This window comes from Paramormyrops kingsleyae, chromosome 3 (genome assembly GCF_048594095.1).
Source record: "Paramormyrops kingsleyae isolate MSU_618 chromosome 3, PKINGS_0.4, whole genome shotgun sequence".
Lineage (NCBI taxonomy): Eukaryota > Metazoa > Chordata > Actinopteri > Osteoglossiformes > Mormyridae > Paramormyrops > Paramormyrops kingsleyae.
In genome coordinates, this window is record NC_132799.1 from 16,762,575 (window position 1) to 16,782,329 (window position 19,755).

Sequence of the window (19,755 nt, forward strand, 5' to 3'; positions counted from 1 at the left end):
TTCTATCACGAAAGCTTTTAATTCCTCACCACACTTAACCCTGGGGATGAACAGGTGTGAAATCACAGCAATGTTTCAGTGCTCCTGACGTCAAACACAAGCCTCTGGTAAAATCACATTAATGCTAATATCTCCACCTAGTGGTGGAATAGGGGCATACAACTTTAGGCTGTCATTTCCTGTGTAAGACTAAACCAGTTAAAAAGACTATCTGCCCCTGTGTAGTCATGCTGCTGTACGGTATCACTGACGCGCACATTTCTTATCTTTCAGCAGATAATTATCTGGTTTTATAATGAGTGCTATGGCATAATGAGGGTATGTTTTCCTCAGGGTAACACACAGCCCTTAAAGATACCAGTTTGTGCCTGTATGATATCTGCAAATGCCTGGGGGTGGCATGGTGCTGCAGTAGTCAGCACTGTCACCTCACACCTGTGGGACTTGGGTTCGAGTATCTGCTTGGGTTCTGTGTGTGGAGTTTGCATGTTCTCCTTGTGTCGTTGTGGGGTCCTCCATGTACTCCCCACAGTCCAAAAACATGCAGAGGCTAGCTGGAGATCCAAAACTGTGGTGTGTGAGTGCACCCTGCGATGGGTTGGTGCCCCATTTTGGGTTGTTCCCTGCCTTACGCCCATAGGCTCCAAACCCCCCACAATCCTGACTAGGATAAGCGGTTTCAGAAAATGAACATAAGAACATAAGAAATTTACAAACGAGAGGAGGCCATTCGGCCCATCAAGCTCGTTTGGGGAGAACTTAACTAATAGCTCAGAGTTGTTAAAATCTTATCTAGCTCTGATTTAAAGGAACCCAAGGTTTTAGCTTCCACTACACTAGCAGGAAGACTATTCCATACTCTAACTACACGCTGTGTAAAGAAGTGCTTCCTCAAATTTGTTTTAAAATGTCTACCCTGTATGCTGCCTTGCAGCTGTCCCAGTGTCTCCCTGCCACAGTGTGGTGTTGTATAACATAACAGCGTCATCTGTCCATTTTCCGTAACCCCTTATTTAATTGCAGACATCTCAGTATCATTTAACATATTAAAATATACACTTCTTATCTTAAAAATAAACTTCAATGATGTGAAATTATTAAGGGAACAGAGGAGGCTTTGTTACAGTAACGCACAAAGGGACACACTGGACAGAGACGCTCCTCACAGATACTAGACCACTGCACACACTAAACTGGCTGCTAAAAGACACTTTCATGTAGCCTTAAGTACTCACTGCATGCCTAGTGGCTAATACATTGTGCTATTTTTTTGTACACGGTCATTAAATCTAAGTGGGTTTCGGTATCCTTGCTAAGGAGCACTGGAATGGTTAAAACGTAAGCCATGAGAATGCAGCTCTCCTTCCTGTCCCATTGCTGCTTTTTCGGTGGACATTTCCACGCCCAGTTTCTCCGGTGTGACGGTGCGGCCCGGGGCCAGCTGGTGGATGGTGGGGCTCTGCTGTGTCTCTGAGGACTAGCAGCAGGGCGCCTTCCACCGCCAGCCAGGTCAGGTCGGGTCGGGTCCCGGTGGCGGCAGTGGTGCAGTGCGGTCAGTCTAGCTGGCTTGGGAGAGGACGGCCAGTGCCGTGTCAGCCTGGGTGGCCAGCTTGGGGCTGGCGTGGTTTGAGAGCTCACTCAGGCTCTCCCTCAGGTTCAGAGACTCCATCTCCTCCTTCAGCAAGCCTGGGAGAGAGAAGAAGAGACCGTCTGTCCAGTATATAATCAATAAGGTTTTGCAGTAAATGAATGAATGGTCCATTGCCCAGGCTGAGTACTGACTGGAGTTGGTCAGGCTGCAGATGAGCCCGATGGTGCTAAATTTGACCTCCACGGCCCCCACAGGGTCATCCAGCATCTTCTGCAGGGTGGGCACCAGGCCGGCATCCTGGAAGGGTCCCTCCATGGTCCCTGCAAACAGGACACACACACTGCATTGCAGTATTATTCGGAAATCTCTCTCTATTTGCAGGCAAAACACTAAAAGAAAAGGATGGAAATGTTCTTATTTAGCTCACTTTCAAACCTATAGCAGGCCGCAGTATTATTTATGCCTGACATTTCACATTGGCTGCTGCGCACAGGTTTGCATCCGTAATTCTGGAGGAATTTTAGGCCTCACCAATGTCGATAGCCGAAGCAATCGCCAAGGCGATCAGAGCTTCATTTTGCATGATGACATGCTCACTGGTTGCCATGGAGATGAGGTGTCGTACGCCATCTGCTTTGGTAATAGCGTGGATCACATCCTGTCAGGAAATCAGGGGGGTAGGAGACTTTGCTAGTAGGAGAGCACCATTCCAGCTGTCCATCTTCCCCTGTGATAGCATCATCTTCAGGAATCTGGGTGTCTGCTTTTTACGTCACAATAACGTATGTTGGCTTGTTCCGTTTGTAACAGTGACTGAAATATTTTTGAAATGATCTTATTACCGTGTTGTGACGTCACATACTGATTAAAGACATCCTCAAAATAATCTATGTGTGTGTCTGTCTGCATGTGTGTGTGTATGTGGGGGGGGTCTCACCAGGGCCCGGCTGTGTCTGATGAAAGCAGCCAGGAGGCGGTTGGCCTCCCCCCTGACCCCAGCATGCTCCCGGGCTTCACACCACTGCATAACCCGGGCAAGCAGGCCTTCATCTTTCCCCAACAGTGTGGCCGCTTCCTCTGACAGAGAGTAAGAGGAGGACAGCATCGCCCCCAGTCCCACACTGCAGATTTACCACCTCTCTGCTGTTACATAACAAAGTGAAAATGCACAGAGCGAGAGACAGAGAGCGGACAATTGAAAAGACAATGGAGGGCGGGACTGAAGGGCATGCTGGGAATGTCACAGGGCCATACCCACCTCCACAGTGTGCACTTATCTGCAATGTGTACCTAGTCGTTTGGTGTGACAGAACAATGGGGGCTTCACGGCCTGCAATCTGCAGCTTATTGTGCTCTCCTCAGAAGCTCGCGGAGGAAGAGCCACAGTAATAACACTGGAAAGAGACTTGATGTGAAGGCAGGCCTCTGCTGGAGGTATCAGGCCGGCAGAGCTCAGGCCCGGGCTGCTGCATGGGAACCGTGCTCTTTATGTGACTGTAATCGAACATCTTATGGCGCTTTCCCACTGCCATCGAGAATCAAGCCGTACTCGAGCCGTCCTGCAAACTGACGGGTTTCCATTGTAAACGATCGGCGCTGCACCCGAGTCGTACTCGCACTGACATGGCCTTGCTTACTACCAGGGACAAAAGCGTGGCCAAACCCAGCTGGTTGCTTCATCACCGTCCGGTTGGTCAAATTATCTGAAGGGAAATAGGGCTTATTCTATATATTATTCTTTATTAGTAGAATCGCATATCATGATATACTGATGCATTCCTAATAAGTCAGAGCTTGAAAATTTCTACCTACCTACTTAAACTACTATAGAACAGCTATTTGTAATGGGAATTTACAAAAGTGAATGCTAATTCCAGTAGCATTGGATGCTAAGATAAGATGTTGATTTTCAGACTTGGCAACAGAAATCTGCACATAGTAAATCACGATGTAAACCGTGTGAACAGTAAATAAGCATCTCTTACTGTCGTTCTCCAAACCCGGCAACGCCTTTACTGAGCCGACCCTTCTGCAGTGGAAAATCAACACAAGCTGGAACCGCGCCGTAACTAGTGTCTCTTTGTGGTATGGCCCGGGTACAGCCCGGGTACGGCTCGGTACGGCCCGGGTAGGGCCCGTTTAAGCCCCGGGTACAGCCCGGGTCCTGTATGCCAGGTGGCAAAGTACCATTACACTGTCAAGGCCAATAATTAGGAGCTTTTGCATGAGCAATTCCTCAAACATGGCACCTTAGATGGTAGGCTGAGTGTCTTTTGTAAAGTGAAGTGTCTGAGGTCTACAAATTAATTGCAATCTTCATCCATCAATTTGACAGACTATTATCCCATCGTCACAGGGTAACGCCCCAGATAGACTGCCAGGCCACTGCACAACATGCACATACACCTAATTACACACTCTGGGCAATCTAGTAAAACTGCCATTACAGTATGCATGTGTTTATATTGAAAAAGACCATTTTCTAATATAATCTTTATACAATACTTCTTTGCTGATGATTACTGTCCTTGTATTGATATTTTTCACATGAATTTGATTAGTAAACATGGGTTTTCAGTATCTAGTGCTACAAATAGTGTTTAATGCGGAAAGGTGGCACCCTATCAGATATGACCGCACCCATTCTCTTACCCTGACCATCCACCATCATGCGGAGAGTCCCAAGTAGTTTGAACTGCACGGGGGGCATGTCGGAACGCAGCAGGGCCCTCATCCGCTCCGCCACGCCATCCTCCAGCATCCGCACCTTGTTGGTGGCTGCAATGGTGCCCACACACTCAGTGGTCACTGCATGGAGCCCCAGTGCTGCAGATGCAGAATCGCTAGCTTGGAGCATCTCTGGCACCTGGGATGGCGAGGTTCCTCAGGGCGCTCAGTGCGGCGTGCTGGACGGACACGTCGCCCTGGTCCACGTGCCGCTCGAGCAGGTCTAGGATGTGAGGGACCACACCGAGATCCAGCATCTTCACACAGTTGCTATCTGAGCAGAGAAATAAAATATATGCATTGTTTGCCATTTGTACAGTTTGTACTTGTTTGGGTTTCGCATAACTTCATCTTGTACTGCATGAGAGACACACCTTTGGCGTCAGAGCTAGAGTCCGTCAGAGTGTAGCACCCCTTGGAGCATCTGGCATTTAGCCTTGCTCAAGGACACTCAGATTGTCCGAGAAGAGCAGTAAGATCAGACCTTTCTCCTTCAGTTAAGTGTTTCAGTGCAGTGGTTCTCAGCTGGTTTAGGCACAAGACCCACATTACTCCTCAGGCATTAAGTCACAACCCTAAGTTTTTTGTTTGTATTTATTATTTGTTTGTTTGTTTCACCAAAAATCAGGTTGGGGGGGGGGTGCTGGCAGTAAAACAAAACAAAAAAAAAAAAGATATCTGGTACGATGTTGCGCATCATTTGCGACCACAAAATTTTTTTTCTAAATAATTTTTGTTAACCACACAATCTGTGACCCAGTGAAAATAGTTCCGCGACCCACTTTTGGGTCACAACCCAATGGTTGAGAAGTACTGTTTTAGTGTGTGGTGTGAGATCCGTTGTCCGTGTTCATATTCAGGCAGGATACTGGCAACAGGGTAAAGCATTTAAACTGAATCACTAGGGTGTGAACAGCGTGAGTGAGTTAGGCTGTGATGCGAGTCTAGCCGTCTGCTTTCTGGCCCCAGGTGTGTGACACTTCGCAGGGTGAGCTTTTGGAGTGTGTACTCTTGCAGTTCTGTCAAGGTCACTTCTTACATATCTTGGCCGAAAGGCATTTAGCGATCCCCGTCAGCCTGCTCCGTACAATGGCTGTGGAGGGGATTTGATCATGTTACTGCCATTTTGTGTCACCGCCCATCTGATTGCATGTAGCTACTGTTTGATGACATGTCCTCTCCTTGTGCCAAATGGTACGAGTCTGGCCTTCCTGTGAGAGTTGACTTTTAATCCATATTGCACATAAACACATGCAGACATAAACTGCACAGTGAGCTGCCTCACCGTTCCGGGCGAAATTGGCGATCGCCAAGGCCCCCGCCAGCTGCAGCTGCGTGTTGGAAGACTGCAGCCAGGACAGAACATCCCGGTACACTGGGCCCGCCCCCTCACCGAAACACTTCTGCATGGATTCATCTGTGATACAGGTAATACAAGAGACCACTAGGACCCGGGCAACCAGCAGAGGAGCTCAGGAAGACCTTAGAAAATCTTCAGACTGAAAACCAGATCAGTAAAGCAAATAGGATTGCTTTCCAGGTAAGAGATTAGCCACAAAGCCACAAGACTGGATGTCATGTGTCACAGGATTGGAACAATAACAGTTATGATTTAATGGTTATTAAGACACAAGCCTTTTCCGTTGGCAGAAGATTCTTTACATTTGACTATAACTGAGAAAGAAGTCCTTATAGATAATAGATAGGAAAGATAAGACTCCCAAAAGATGAAAATATGGTTAAGCTGCCATGTGTTTTCTCAGTATGGATGGAGACAGACATGTACAGTAATATGGAGCGTCAAGTTGTAAAAGACTCACCTCCCAGCAGAAGGGACACGATAAGGTTGGAAGCAATCTTGATGCTGCAGAGGTCATGTGAGTCGTCGGCAGCCCCATGCATCCCTCGGATCATTTCGGATAGGGCCTGCGGGACGCCCGACTCCACAAACTGCAGTTTCAGCATATCTGAAAACATGGGGATGGAGGCATCGTTTGGAGGGAACACAACATGGAGGATGAGCACCTCCCTCTACACTCTCTTCAGCAAGATGACAGACGCAGCTGAAGTCACTGTCACTGCAGATGACACATTTCACAGACGGATTGTGCATCACATTATTTGGAAGCTTTCATTTGGGTGCAGATGCATCTTAATCATCTCTTTGACTATGTTCCTCATGAGAAGCCTTTGAATCCTTTGTTAATACGAAGCAATCACATTATACTTCTGGTGATCCAGGCCTGACAGATTACCAGCTATAAATATAGACCTTGGACTGGTATTATTTAAGCCTTAAATGCATTAATTAACAAGCATTTCCCACGTCTGCATTCAGCTGACAGTTTCTTAGCATTATGGTTTATTAAGCTAAAGTCCTGGTTTCTCCCTCATCTCTATACACCAGCATCAGAAAATAACTTTGTTCCCACCCCACAACCTCTCACCGCTCTCGCCCAGCGATCCCAGCACCTCCAGGATGATGTGGCGACGCTCGGCATCCGAGGCACGGTGCAGCTGGCAGGTCAGCGCCTCGGCCACGCCCACTTCCGCCAGGGCTTCCCGCGCAGATTCTGAAAGTGGCCAGGGGGAGGTGCCGTATCAGACATGGATTCACACGGCTCCCGGCTAGGCCTGGCTAACGGCACGTCAGGCGTGGGCTAATGCTACCTTAGACAGTGTTGGAATAGACTAAATAATCCACTTTTGGCGATATTCCTCTTATTGCCTGTGATTTCATTCCCAGCTAATCATCCCGGAAGTGCTGGAACTCGTCACTTTAGTACCATTCGGTGCCATTTATTCTCCTCATTACTGTGTCCTGTTGCTCATTTTAACATAAATTAAGGGTCTCTTAAGGGTGCTACAGCCTTGGCTGCTATCCTGTCTGTATATCTGGGTATTCCCATATCCCCCACCAAACACACCACTGTGTCTATTTTCAGGCTAATGCAGAGGATCCCTTTACAGACCATTCCATCTTCACAGTTAAATGAATTATCTATTTGAGCGGTTAACATGATTCATGAGGCTTTAGTGGGACGTCTTCCCGCATTGCAGGGGGAATCACAAGCCAGTTTCATTATGAGTGTGAGCGTTACCTCCCCCTCCAGGCATTATTCGTGGGTTTTACTCATGCAAATGCACTCATGCTTAGCGGTAAACAAATTAGCAATAGCTGATCAAAAAGAAGCCCTTAATCTGTACATAAAAGCTCTGAGATATATAATTTCATTATAATTATATGTAATATCCACAATCATATATTCTTTGTCATGGTTTTCGTAGAGGCGTGTTTCCTGTCATCACGCCTCAGTGTCGTGGGGTGATGTTAGGAGTCCCCCTTCTATTTCTGGGCTGGGGGGGCGGCTCGCTGCTCACCCATCTCGGCGAGGTTACAGAGAGCCAGCAGGCAGACGTTAACCAGCGGATCGTTCTCGGGGTAGTCCTGCATAATGGCCACCAGCCGGGGAATGACTCCATTCTGCACCAGGTAATCCTGCTGAACCACTGAGAGGGGGAGAAGCAGAGGACAGACACTGTGGCCTCACGCCACAATAGTGAATCCTCACACCACAACACCATGTACAGCTTAGACGTGCTGATCACTCTCCAGATGGTTGTGTACTCCTGCGGCCATTCACTGTAATCTTTAGCCTGTCTCATGAGTGCCTTCATATGTAATCTGGCCCACAAACAGTTCTCTGCCTTTGGGGCTGCCTTTCCCGCTAACAATTTTTGGTAATGCTTTACATTAACTGCACCTTTATAATGCATTCATAGAACATTCAGTGCATCTTCATAATGCATTCATAGAACATTCATATGCAACATGTAAGTATACCTTAACATCCTAACTTGCCTTAACAGCTTTAATATTCACTAATAAAAAACATTATATGATTATACAATTACAATGTTTGTTATTAATATATTTTAAAACTGTTAAGGCATGTTAGAATGCTAAAGTATACTTACATGCTGCATATGAATGTTCTATGAATGCATTACGAAGGTGCAGTTAATGTAAAATATTACCTAATTTTTTATTCTAGAAATTTTACCGAATGTAACATATAAGGCACGGAAACATTCAAAGTGTCCAGTTTTTCCTGATCTTCCCAGAACCTTATCCCACTACTATAACTAAGACTAACAACAGACACACAAATGAAGGGCATGGGGGGGGGCAGTGAGTAGCACTGTTGCCTTACCTCTCAAAGGTCGGGGGTTTAAGGCTACACAGTGCGTTTGAAGTATAAATAGTATTTTACAACCCTGTTTCCAAAAAAGTTGGGACACTGGGTAAAATGTAAATAAAAACAGAATGCAATGGTTTGCAAATCATATAATCACACATTTAATTGAAAATAGAACAAAGACAACATAGCAAATGAGAAATTTTCTAGCTTTATGATAAATATTTGCTCAGTTTAAATTTGATACCACCAACACATTTCAAAAGTTGGACAGAGGTATCAAAAGACTGTAAAAGTTATGTAATGCTAAAACAAAAAACACGGTTGAATATCTCACAGCAAATTAGGTTAATTGGCAACAGGTCAGTAAGATGACTGGGCATAAAATGGGCCTCCCAGAGAGGCAGAGTCTCTCTGCAGTGAAGATGGGGAGAGGTTCACCGCTCTGTGCAGTGAAGATGGGGAGAGGTTCACCGCTCTGTGCAGTGAAGATGGGGAGAGGTTCACCGCTCTGTGCAGTGAAGATGGGGAGAGGTTCACCGCTCTGTGCAGTGAAGATGGGGAGAGGTTCACCGCTCTGTGCAGTGAAGATGGGGAGAGGTTCACCGCTCTGTGCAGTGAAGATGGGGAGAGGTTCACTGCTCTGTGAAAGACTGTGTGGGCAAACAGTGCAACAATTTAAGAATAATGTTCCTCAACATAATACTGCAAAGAATTTGGGAATTCCATCATCTACGGTACATAATATCATTAAAAGTTTCAGAGAATCCTCTGAAATCTCTGTATGCAAGGGTCAAAAACAAATATTGGATAGCCGTGATCTTTGGGTCCTCAGGCGGCACTGCATTAAAAACAGTATTCTATTTTGTAAATCACTGCTGGCATCAAACTGAGCACATATTTGTCATAAAACAATAACATTTCTCAGTTTCAACGTTTGATATATTGTTTTTATTCTATTTTCAATTAAATATGGGTTTATATGATTTGTAAATCATTGCATTCTCTTTTTATTTAAGTTTTACACAGCGTCCCAACTTTTTCGGAAATGGGGTTGTATTATAGAACTATATTTTTCGTCATTAATCGTATTAAAAGGATGTTGATCTAATCATGTTGTCATGCTGACACAGCTGTTAAAATGTAAAACGTGGAAATAACATTCTATTAATGTTACAGTATGAAAGTTTTCGGGCAACTTTGAGAGGACCTTCACATAACATTGGCTAAAGTTTTGGGAATGTTCCTTGTTAGCTGGGTTGCTCCCAAGACCTTGATGTGATCAAATGGGTCATCATCCTCTGGCCGACTCACTGTTATCGAAGCAGATCCTGCCGATGGCACGTCCGGTGTGCAGCAGCAGCTCCTGGTCTGAGCTCTTCAGCAGGGGCAGTAGGGCAGTCACGAGGCCGGCCTCAATGCAGCGCTCTCGTACCGTGACTGAATGGGCCAGAAAAATGTTCCGAGGTCCCTCAGTGGTCCAAACCTCAGTACTGTCCCTCACTGCTGGCTGACTGGCACTCCTCCCTCCGTTGCATCACGGATTGCACAAGCCAGAAACCTCTCTCATGTTATTTAATGCTGTGCTGCTGGAAAATGCAGGTCACGTCCACTGCTCTGTGATACCTGCCAAGACCATACAGCCAACTTGCCAGTCAATCACTGGCAGTGATTTTCTGTTTCAGAGCAATTTCAGATCTGTGTCACCAGGGAAAGCTGGTGACATGTCATAGATTGGTGACAGGCAGAGTAAGTGCCTTTTTTAAATAACAAGAAAAGGACATGTACCATCATAAAATGTATTTTATAGAGCAGAATCTATTAATGTATAATGAATGCATTAGTCAAACTACCATCCAACTTCTAAAAGTCCTTCCATTTCATAAGCGCTTATCCTGATCAGAATCAAGTTTGTTATTTTACTATGTTTTCCTGCATCTATTTTACTTTAGAAAATTCTGCATAAATAAGCAGTTTAAGACTTGTGGTTAAAATCTAACTGTGCATTACTCTTATTTGTAACCTCAACAAAATTTATTTGTAAAAATATTCAAATAATTGATCAATATTTACTAGGGCTGTCAAAATTAACGGGTTAACACGGATTAATCCATCATCATGATTAATCTGATAAAATTTTTTAACGCAATTAACCCATCTGCAGCGCAGAATGACTCAAAATCCCTGAAATGTCTCTGTCAACCCATTTCGGGCAGTTTTAGTGCGTTCCATTTGCCCTCAGAACTCGTATTCCGAGTCCGATTCCTAGTTTTGAAGCCGGAAATGACAGCATGCACGCTCCCATTTCTCGGAGATCCGGGGAATATCTCGGAGCAGCACAGAGGATCCCGAGTTCAAAATCCAAGATGGCTGCGCCCTTTATCAACAGAAGGGAAAGTTGTAGTTTTATACTGTTTAAGCACTACTTCTCATTTGTGGCTCATTAAATCGGTCGTATCTGTGGACGTGTTGTTACGGAGTTTTATACGTAAAGCACCGCGTGTAATATGTTATCAACTGATATTGCTAACAATGGCAATTAACCGGGCTAGAACTGGATTTCACGATTAGTCGGATTATTTGTCGGATTTACGGTAGTTCGGGCTAATTGTAAGTGAACGGAGATAAAGACCATTTAAACTGAGGTACCTTAAATCCGACAAGTTGTCCGGCTAAGCAATAAATCTTTGCTTTTTTTATTCTTAAATAAACATGTTAAGTGCATATATATTCCCTTTTTTCTTGAGTCTGTTTGCTCATGCAAAATAAAAGGATTAATGATATTTAATCGTGATTAATCTAAATTAATCCACAGCAACCCTATGATTAATCTGATTACAAATTTTAATCGTTTGACAGCACTAATATTTACTAAACAAACCCAAAGGACTATGAAATTTTGTTTTGTGTCACACTGTTGCTTTTCAGTTATCAGTAAGTCACCCATGAAAGAGGATTATCTGTACAGTGAAAAGTGGAAAATTCTCCACCCCACAAACAGAGGGATAATAGTGAGTTTGTTCATTGTACTTTTCTCTTTGTCTGACACTTTAATGCCTGCGAGAAGAGGGGCAAAATGGGTTTCATGTACAATGCTGACACATGCGAAAGGCAAAAGAAGTGCAGGCTGGTATAAATATTAAACCAATACTATCTCCTTTGTTTGACAGGCCCTGGATCTCGTCAACCCTGCACAGAAGTGTGTATAAAAAATAGATGGATGGATAGATTCATGGATGGATGAAAGATCTCATTTGTTTTGTGCAAATGGTCTAGCACATTTTTTTGCTAAGCTTGAATGACAGGGTTTATTTCAGGTCTTGTCCCTCAGACCGGTCAGAGTGGCAATACCTAGCATGAGATGTCAGAGACTTTATGGGTAATCCTGTGCACCTGCCACACCACGCAGGCTGTCGGTGATGCCCTCACCTTCCCTGGCCAACTCGGCCACCACCAGGGTCACCTGTGACATGAGGAGGCTCTTCTTACTCAACGTCTGCGCCAGTGATGGAAGAATCCCACTGGCAGCTATCTGCTCTGGGGCTCCATTTCCTGTAAAACACAGAGGACCCCTTAGCTGCCCTTGTATTTGCCTCCTTAAGAGAAAAACAAGTGTCACACAGTCATGGGAAGTAAGGCTGCTTATCTCCAACCCCCCCCCCCCCCCCCCCGGCTTGGCAGTTAAGCAGGTATGCAGCCGTGAGATGAATGCAGATGAAGCAGCTGCCAGCATCACTACTTTGAACCGAGAAGATCAAAAGGCCAACCCTCCATCAACCTGCGGCAAATTTTCCAGCCAGCTGCTGACATTGTCTCCCCATCTGACTTTTTACTGGTGTGTGGGATGCAGAGAGGAGACACCGCTGCTCCCTTTCTCAGCAGCTGGCATAGCACTGGCTGTCCTGGACGTGAGGAGCCCAAAATAAAGGAGAACAGGCCGGGGCGGGACTTTCAAGGGAGCTCAGCGAGTAGGGGGACAGCGGCAGATGGCAACCATGACACTGGGCCAAAGGGAACGCTGACGTTATTGGAAGTTTTTCTCAAAATTGTCATCCGGCACTGAGGAGGCAGCTAAAGCTGTCAGCGCAGGCCTCGTTGCCATGCCAACGTCCCCTTACTCAGGAATGGGACGTCGAGTGGCTCGTGGCACTTCAGGATGACATCGACGTTGGCCTGTCCGCATTGAGAGGGGGACTAATTAACACACTTAATGAAATGAAACCCATTACAGGCAAACGTGTAATTTCACGCTTAAGGCTTCCCCGGCTTCCTGGTTATTTATACCCTTTAGCATCTGGCCTGATGATGGTGTGTGTTTTAAGTATTTCATCCCTACTTTACTTTTAGAAGCAATGCAGGGCTCATAACAGGCCGGAATGCAAAGAAATGCTTCGTAACTATTCTGCATAAATAGCGTCTTTTTCCTAAATACAGATTCACAGGCTTCCGCAGTGAGCAACAGCTGTTTATATATGCATGTTCGCAGGTCATTGCGATTGAGCCTAAACCTTATTGGGAACATAACGGCCTCGCTACCTAAGTTGACTCTTACTGAAGTCATCTTGTCTTCATTGGCTTCTGGGTACATTTTCCTTTTCAGGTCTGTTATCCCAAAAAAATGAGAATGTTAACTTCAGTGGAAGCATAAGTGACAGCCATTGAACCATATGGGCTAATATAATGCACCTACCCCGCCACCCTGACCCCATGCCTTGTGTCCTGCTGGTAAAGCTTGTTCCACCCCAGAATTATAGATTTCCAAACCACAGCACCGCATAAACATTCACATCAGAGTGTCCGTGTGTATCTGCGTGTGGGTGCCCGTGCACGTGACGCTGCATCGCCTTTAGTGAGGCTAATCCGTCCAGGCACTCAGAGCATATACTCGAGACAGACATGAAATCGGATTATCGTCTCTGTCCTCCCAATCTACTGCCTGGCTGCTTTTCTGGCTGCTCACTTCCAGCCCGTATTTCCTCCAAATTCTAATCAGGATACAGTGGCCCCATTGGAACATTCCCAGATAAGTGCTGTACACTCTTTGGGGTTTTTTTAACAACACTGTGGAAATAACTTCTGAGAGAAACATGCTGCTCCCTTCTGCATCCAGCTCCAAGCGGAAACTGACCCAAAACTCTTATTCAAAAGCCCACTGAGCCGCAGAGCCCCTGGTGAGTGTATCTCATGGGGAGGGCAGGAGGGGGCGTCTGTTTAATGTGACCCGTGGCCTCTTTGCAGGACACTCACGCTTTTCTTGGAGTGCAGTAAGCAGGATGTCCAAATGAGGCTTCAGCTCCTCATCTATGAGTTCGGTGCTGACAGAGATGGCTTTGAGGGCGTCAGTCAGGGAGTCTGTAACAGAGAAGGGAGTATGTTCACGGCTTCAGATCAGCCTGTTACGGATCCCAGCCCAGAAGGATTCCACTTCTGCTTATCTACACAAGAAGCTTTCAGGGGACCAATAACTCAGAAGTCTAAGGAAAATTAGCGGATAGGCAGCAGGGCTAATACCAACATCACAGGGACTTGTGCCAGTAGCATTAGTAGGCTGGTAAAGCAAAAGTCATCTGAACCTTCTCTGGAGAACATTCTGGCAGTTCAGCCCCAGCCTGAGGGCTAATCTATCTTGACAAAAATGGCATTATAGCCATTATCTTAATCCCAAATGTCTCATTCAGTTGCTCTATACATTTTGCATTGTGCCTGGAATATTAAACAAATACATAGATAAGTGACTCGCAGACGAGATTGATTCTAGCGCTTCAGGGGAGGCAGATTGGCAGGAGATTGAGATCAGACCTGGGCCCTGTGCCATAGTGCTGGCACTGAGCATGCTCAGTGACAGACCTGGGCCCTGGGCCATATGCTGCATTCTATTTACCTTGGAGGTCGGAACTCGGAACTGGGAATGACACACGAGTTAATAGCGTTCCAGTAAAGCAAGTCGAAAGTCATTTAGCGATACCAGGCACCTGTTTTAAAAGGCAAGATTTCTTGCTTTCCCGGATAACTTGTTGGATTTCATTTACCCCAGTTTAAATGGCCTTTATCTTCGTTGACTTACATTTAGCCCAGACTTCCTTATATCCGACAGGTTATCCAGCTAAGCAAGAAATCCTGCTTTGTGAAACAAGCCCCAGTTCTAGCCTGGTTAATTGTTAGTTATCGTTTGCAATATAAGTGGATAGCAACACATTACGTGGTATTTTGCACATAAAAACACCACAGCGACACGTCCATAGATAGCGGTTGGATACTACTGTGTGTACGGCCGACTTCATGAGGCACAAATAAAACATAAGTGCGAAAAAACAGTATATGGAATCGAGTTCAAATAGAATGCAGCAATATGATGGTATTGAGCATGCTCAGTGACAGGCCTGTAGCTGTCATGTAAAAGTACTTTTTCACTCTTAAGTACCTTAAGGCCCTTAAGTACCTGCTGCAAATGAGGCAGACTAAGTGTCAAGGGTCCTGAAAAGTGTAAAACATACCATGTTGACCCAAATATAAGACGGGATTTTTTTTTCCACAAAATACACCTGAAAACGTGGTGTTGTCTTATATTCAGGGTCTAGACAATAAAGAGAATTGATGGCGGCAAATATGATATTTCGTACCGAATGTTTTCACGTACCATAATATAGATTTGCCATAAGATTTCTTGCATGAGTAAGAGTCTAAAAGTGTGAGTGTCACGCCAGATGTGTGAGAGCTGGCAGCCAAGGCGAAGTGCGTGTTTGGCCTGTATCCCAGCGTCGTGTGAATTGTTGGCTTCCCTGGCTGTGCTGCTGCAAGTATTAAACTGATAGTGGCTGTTAATAAAGATATTAACATTCATTTTTAAAGAACTGTCATATAATTTATTAATACATGGCTCAAACTTTCTCTGCAAGCATTTCTCTTTTTTTTATTCCTCTTCATGTGGGTCTGCTGCATCGAAAACATCCTACGCCCTGAAGTTTGTAATATTCAGCATCTACATTTGTTTTTGGAATGTTTGCTGTGTAGTACACTAAATAATAATAAAATTATTTTTCTTTATAAAGGCAAGATTTGGCATTGCAAAAACTTTTTTACTAATAATGGTTGCCAAAAAGCAGGGTGTCATCTTATAATAGGGGTTGTCTTATATTCGGGTCGATACTGTAATTGGATTGATCTGGGTCGGGAGCCCAACTTGATGAGCTTTTATGGGGCCCAGAATCTCTAGCAGCACCCCTGTCTACATTTGCAGCTCACTGGGGAAGCTGGGAAAGTGTTGCACCTTAATTAAAGTGCAAATTTTACAGTACTTTACACATTATAGCTGAGAAAAACAATGGATTTGAAGTAATTCTAAGAGAATTATTTCACTTCATTAAAGTAACTAGATTATTTACGTAGTTGAATGCTTTAACCCTTAGTCCATAAAAGGCACACCACAATAATTCAGATATTGAAAAAGAACATCACAGGAAACAGGAAAATGGGGCAAGGATTTCTCATCTGCATTTACTACTTACAAATAAAACCTAAACAAGGTTTTCCATGCGAGTTGACACATTTTAAGATCTCCCTGGGACACAACAACAGACGCACAAAGATGCTTTGAAAACATTACATGGCAGCTGGCCATTTCTGCATGGATTGTTGAAGTACACATCAACTGTAGAGATGGGGATCTGACTGAATCCCATTCTGTGGCCAAGGCCTTATCTATAACAGATTAATCTGTGTGCAATGTAGAAGCTCTCTGACGATCCCCTATGCCAGTGTTTCCCCGTCTGGTCCAATTTTGCTGCCTACCGGCTCCTGTTAGAGCAACAACATGGACTGTTAGTGGGTCCCTGAGAAATGGATTGGGGAACACTAGTAAATAGACAATCCTACAGATTATCTTCTTGGGCTCTTCCAAGAAAAAGCACAGCATTCTCTGCTAAGTTCACCTGTAATTATTAACACCAAACATCTCAAAGAAAAAAGCCAGCCACAAAAAAGGGTTAGAAAGGCACTGAGGTTAGCCAGATACAGACCACAACCTTGACTACAGTATGTAGGATGCTGTTAAATGTTAAATAATACACTGTAGTTCCCTTGAAAGTGAATAATAGGATATAGCATCTTTCTTTAAACTATTGAAAATTAATGTCTAATAACCACTTATATGGGGTTATTATAAGGCAGATGCAGCACAGATTATATGATAGGGTGCACACTGGATCTCAGCTGCATGTGTATGAATTTGGGGAACAGTATCGCCATTATCACCCTTGGCAGGATTCAATGCTGAAGGTCAAGAGATTTACTTACGTTTTCGTTAGAATGACGCACGCCTGATGGTGACTTTAGTTAAGCACCTAATTGAAGCCTACAAGCCTTAAGTTTTATACAACAGCCATAGTGTACGAGGGTACGGCTCCTTGATAGCTACGACGATCAGCTGCGATCTGAGCGCTGAAATGAGCCGCCTCTGCATCTTCATGCTGATTCCTCCCTCATCCCCCCTTCTGCTTTTGCCCCGTTTACCCCGTAGTTTGTAAGGCTTATTTATTGATGCTGGTCTTTCTTCAGCGAGCTGTCCCTGTTTATGTTTCCCACACGATCTATTTCTTTTTCTCACTGGTCCCCCTTCCTAGGTTATGGGTTGTAAAAGACACAGAACCTGCACATCGTAGGACCTGGGAGCAGCAGATCACGGGACCCGGAACGAGCAGGCCAAGGACCCAGAGACAGCACATCAGCTAACACTTCAGGAATTCTTAGCTGCCCAGTATGTGAATCATTTAGAATCAATCTGGAGAACCTTAAATATAATGTATCATTTAATATTAATAATGACAATCATGACCCCCTGTCATCAGTGGCAGTGGGATGAACAATACAAGCATGAAGAAAACAAGCCTTAGAATAAATAAAATAAACAGCGTCATCAGCAGTCACAGACATCACAGTAATAACCATTTCGACAGAAAGATTACAAACCTATAAATGAGGGGCCAGTCTCCCATTGTCACCGACAGACACACCGAGTCCCCCCTGTGTCCTATAGACCAGAGCCGGAGGTTTCAGACTCCCTCATTTTTGTGCAGATAACCAGCGGTTAGGGAACACTCAGATATTTCAAACCTGAAACTGTATTTTCAGTCCCAGATACTGATTTCTAAACAACTGAAAGGATTTTAAAGGGAAGATCATTTTTCTTGCATTGCTCGTTGTTCCTTTGTTGTACTTTTGCCCCTGGCAAAGTCAAAATCATCTTTCTTCATCACCCACCAACTCACAGGGTTAGAGAGCGAAAGCATCCCTCTCGGAGCGAGGCAGAACCCTGTTAAAGGACACAGAGCATGGGGAGGTGGCAGGGGTAATCCCCAGTAAGCAGTATGGGAATAGACTCTATAGGGCGGGTCAGCGTACCGTGAGGATGAAAGGTTCCCCTCACACACCCCGTGCCTCCCAGCCGAGTGCTGACTGCCCCTTGGGGGATCCCCACATCCCACACCATCCAAGACAAGTTTGTTTTTTTAGCAGTTCCTGTGAGTCACACTCGGCTCCCCGCTCAGCCTCAGCCTGATGGTGGGACTCCAGTTGTAACCTTTATCCCTGTGAAGTTCCTCAGATTGACCTTTAAATACTGGAAAAGCTTCGGTTCCCCCAGCATCCATTCCAGTCCCAGCACATGCCTCTCCCAGCCTGGCATTGCCCAGGCATCCCAGAACAGAAACAAGACCAGACACAAAGGGTCTGTGGAAAGGCACCCTACTCACCCATGATGCAGCCACCTCCTGTCCCTCGGTGAGAGTGCTCCCGGCGTGTCCTGCTGTTTGTTGGCTGCTGTTGTTTGTATGCCTGTGTGTATATGTGTGTATTTGAGAGAGTCCCAGCAGAGGCAGTGGGCAGCCTTCAGGCCAAGTACGCTCTCTCTCCCAGATCCACTCCTGCCAGCTGAACTGTCAGCATCTGCTGCTGTCGTGCTGTTATGTCGACTACAGGCTCTGCCTGTCCCTCTCTCTCTCTCTCTCTCCCTCCCTGTTTTCTGTGCCTCTGTCTTCCCGCTTTTAAGTGCCTGTCTCTCTGTTTCCCACTTTCACTGGTCTCTCTCTCCCTCTCTAACTGTTGCTATCACCTCTTGCTCACCCATCCCAGCTTTATCACTCTCTCTCTCTTTCGCTCTCTCCTTCTCTCTCTCCTCCCTCTTGCTCTGCACCATCGCACTCTAAATCCCAAATCTCCCTAAAGCTCCTCAGCTCCAGCAATCACACTCTTGAAAACAGAGACTGAAACCCAGCACCTGTCAGAGAGCATCAGCGACCAGATGGGCTTACATGGAGGTGCCCTTTCCTCTACGAGTTTTACTGGGTGTTGAATCAAGACCCTGCAGCTAGTTCCTGCTGGATGGATCCAGGGTTATGATCATCTATGAGGCTTGCTGTTGAGGCTAGAAACTGTAGCCAAATCTAGCAGGATGGCTCAGTGGGTTCTGTCGCTGTCTCACACATCCAGGACTGCCAGTTTGAACACCCTCACTGATGTCTGTGCAGTTTTTAGGTTTCTTTTTTTCCCCCAAGATGCTCTGCTTTCCTCCCACAGTACAGAAACAGGAAACGTTAGTGAGCTGGCTGTTAGCGTGTGGGTACCTTATGACAGGTACTCTGTCCACATGCTGCCGCATGACCTTTGCTTTAAGGATCACCATGACCTTAAGTGGAGAAGTGGTTCTTGTTATTTTAAAAATTACTGATAACATCCACCCTGCATCCCTTAAAATAATGCAAGTTCTGATGTCAGATTTTAGAAGATTTGGTGCTTACCTAACTGGCTTTATATCCATATGGACAATTTTGATGGGTATATTTAGAAGCTGCAGTGTTTCATGTAATTTAACCAGATGGCAACCAGGTGGCTGTATTTTTATACCAAAGATTTAAGCCAAGGGTCACCTGCAGAGTTTATAATACACAATACCTATATGTTTATGCAACACGCAGTCATGAATTGACTAAAAATGCATCCCTGCAATCGTTCCCTGCATGCAGTTTATTTATTCTATTCGTAAGAATACAGAATAATCTCAATCATATTTCCTTTTCCAATTTTGCAGTAGCCTAAATGATTGCGCGTTATGTATGAAATTTAAGACTGAAATTCCCAAGCTCCTACTCTTGAATCTGTACGATTGCTGTACTTTCGGAGTGATTTAAGGACACTCGGTGCCACCCAGTGGCCAGCTCCTACCACGGCAGGTTAACAGGCTGAATC

At 45.1% G+C, this 19,755-nt stretch overlaps 1 protein-coding gene across 3 annotated transcripts; it reads right to left on the minus strand.

Moving 5' to 3' along the window:
- On the minus strand, nucleotides 1-19,423 carry LOC111848807 (rap1 GTPase-GDP dissociation stimulator 1-A). 3 transcript variants are annotated; one of them, XM_023821093.2, is made up of 15 exons: nucleotides 19,308-19,418; nucleotides 18,264-19,195; nucleotides 13,765-13,869; nucleotides 11,947-12,069; nucleotides 9,832-9,957; nucleotides 7,700-7,828; nucleotides 6,766-6,891; nucleotides 6,139-6,285; nucleotides 5,604-5,735; nucleotides 4,458-4,592; nucleotides 4,244-4,369; nucleotides 2,529-2,668; nucleotides 2,123-2,249; nucleotides 1,783-1,911; nucleotides 1-1,686 (listed from the first exon to the last, which is right to left on the minus strand). In XM_023821093.2, the coding sequence occupies exons 2-15, from the start codon at nucleotides 18,265-18,267 to the stop codon at nucleotides 1,559-1,561; spliced, it is 1,677 nt and encodes a 558-aa protein (XP_023676861.1). In that variant the 5' UTR covers nucleotides 18,268-19,195; nucleotides 19,308-19,418; the 3' UTR covers nucleotides 1-1,558. The 3 variants fall into 3 exon arrangements, with proteins under 3 accessions (XP_023676861.1, XP_023676860.1, XP_072565847.1); XM_023821092.2 differs by having other exon boundaries at nucleotides 18,264-19,423; XM_072709746.1 differs by lacking the exons at nucleotides 18,264-19,195; nucleotides 19,308-19,418 and adding an exon at nucleotides 17,482-17,619.
- Nucleotides 19,424-19,755: the final 332 nt, after the last annotated feature.